At 37.6% G+C, this 1952-nt stretch overlaps 1 protein-coding gene across 1 annotated transcript in view; it reads left to right on the top strand.

Moving 5' to 3' along the window:
• LOC106510843 (glycogen debranching enzyme) overlaps window positions 1-1952 on the top strand; it is a gene marked incomplete at its 3' end in the record, with an annotated part of 17402 nt that overhangs the window by 1129 nt on the left and 14321 nt on the right. Inside the window, 1 exon segment of the mRNA XM_013999568.1 lies at window positions 1108-1233. Coding sequence (XP_013855022.1) covers window positions 1146-1233 — 88 coding nt within the window.

Raw genomic sequence — 1952 nt, forward strand, 5'->3', positions numbered from 1 at the left:
CCACCTCTGTTTAATGATGGACGGTCTTTCTTCACAAAAATGGCTTCTTTTACTCCTCTCTCAAACCAACGTTCCAACGTTTGTCATAATCATGTCTTGTGATTATTTGACAGGAGTTTTACTTTTAATCTGTAAGTGTATTTAATTTAGTTATGTTAGTTATGATAGTTTAGTTATGATGGAAATACAATAAAAATTAAACCAAGATTTAGAATAATTATCATTTTGATCCATATATTGGTAATGTCTGACTGGGCCTCGTGTCACTTTATGTTCAACAAATTGTGGCCCAAGGTCAAAAAGGTTAAGAAGCCCTGATTTAGAAATTTAAAACAATGCAACATAAATTCTATAAAAACATGAAAACATGTTTTAAAACCACTTCCTTCACTTTATAAAATATTGATTTTTATTGTTTTGCTCTGGTGGCACTCTCATAACTAATCTTTAAATTCCTGTTTTCACGTGCAGAAATGTCATTAGACTTAAGTTTTGCTACACAGCCTAAGGCTAGTGCACAGTTGTGTTGGTTTGGTGCAAACACTACATGTTTCTCTGCCACAGTGGCTACACCATTTTCTTAGTTTTCCTTTTAAGTATTAACTTTTATAATCCATTGTGTAACTATTGTTAACTTCTGATTAAAATAGTTTAGGTACATGCCCGAAACATCATCAACACATTGAAAGACCGTTATTAATTTATAAGGGAAGGCATTGTTTGTTCGAGTGGTCTGCAATGCAGCCGTAGGCCTGCAGGGGGCGCACCAGGCACTGAAGACTCTGTATACAAGGACCGGAAGGCCGGCTTGTAGCCAGCGTTGCTCCGAATGCTTCAGCTCAAGCAATAAAGCTCCACTCCTACCAGATCTGGGTTGTATGGTCCATATTATTGTCACATTTTAATCTATTCAATATTATGTGGTTTTGTCACGATTTCAGTTAACGAACACAAAATATTTCTTACAGTTATTTGGTCTTAATTAAACAGGTTCACGTTCACTCATCCAAACCTGGCGTGCATATTATTTCTTTCTTCATTTCAATAAATAGCTTGTGTTTAGCTCCATCTTTCAGGGACTGAACTTGTGTTTTTGTCCTCTGACAGGAGACCACGACCCTGTTCACTTTGAGCAGAACCACATAATGCTGCCTCAGCACCTGAAGCAAATCAGAGTCCTTATGCTGAACAACAAGGAAAGTCTGGAAAGAACTTTGTTCAGACTTGAACAAGGTACAGCTTCTCTCAAACACGTCTTCTGATTAATGTTAAAACATCAACATAAAACCGTTGTGTAAAAAAGTTTTCCTCGCTGCTGTTCAGTGTCCTGTTTTATGGCTTATTAACTGTGTTTCCATCAAGGCTTTTTGATGCGCGTTTAGAAGTGTCGCATTAAAAATGCRAAAAAAAGTCAGATGGAAACAGCAAAATTTGAAAAAAAAATCCTCAATTYTCTAAAAAGTTTTTACGCTCACTTGAGGTGGTTTTTGGATGATTCGCAAAGTAGTTAATGCGCAAAACGGGAGATGGAAACACGTTTGCTGAATAAATTCTGACGTAGTGCATATTTACCTCACGTGACGTTCAGCTGTTTCTGGATTTATGGACCGATTAAGTTGCACAACAGCTGAAAAGTCGTCTTCGACATTCTGAAATGTTGCAACCATAGCTGTGAAATGTTGGTCCACTATTACCTCCCAGAAATATTTATTACGTCGTCTCTCCCATGTGTATGGAGCCCTGCGTAGTTGCACGTGTCTTTCTGCTGCGTAGTTTAACATTACGTTTATTTCCCTACGTCTCCTGGCAGCATTAAACATAGCCTGTACTAGCAGAATAGATAGAATAATTACAACTTGCTCAATAGCAAGGCATTCACGAAAAAAATCACTACATTGTCCCGAGATGATTAGCCTCTGCTAGTTAGCAAGTTTCACTTCCTGTTTACTACC

The sequence above is a fragment of the Austrofundulus limnaeus genome, unplaced genomic scaffold, assembly GCF_001266775.1.
Source record: "Austrofundulus limnaeus strain Quisiro unplaced genomic scaffold, Austrofundulus_limnaeus-1.0 Scaffold2351, whole genome shotgun sequence".
Classification (NCBI taxonomy): Eukaryota; Metazoa; Chordata; class Actinopteri; order Cyprinodontiformes; family Rivulidae; genus Austrofundulus; species Austrofundulus limnaeus.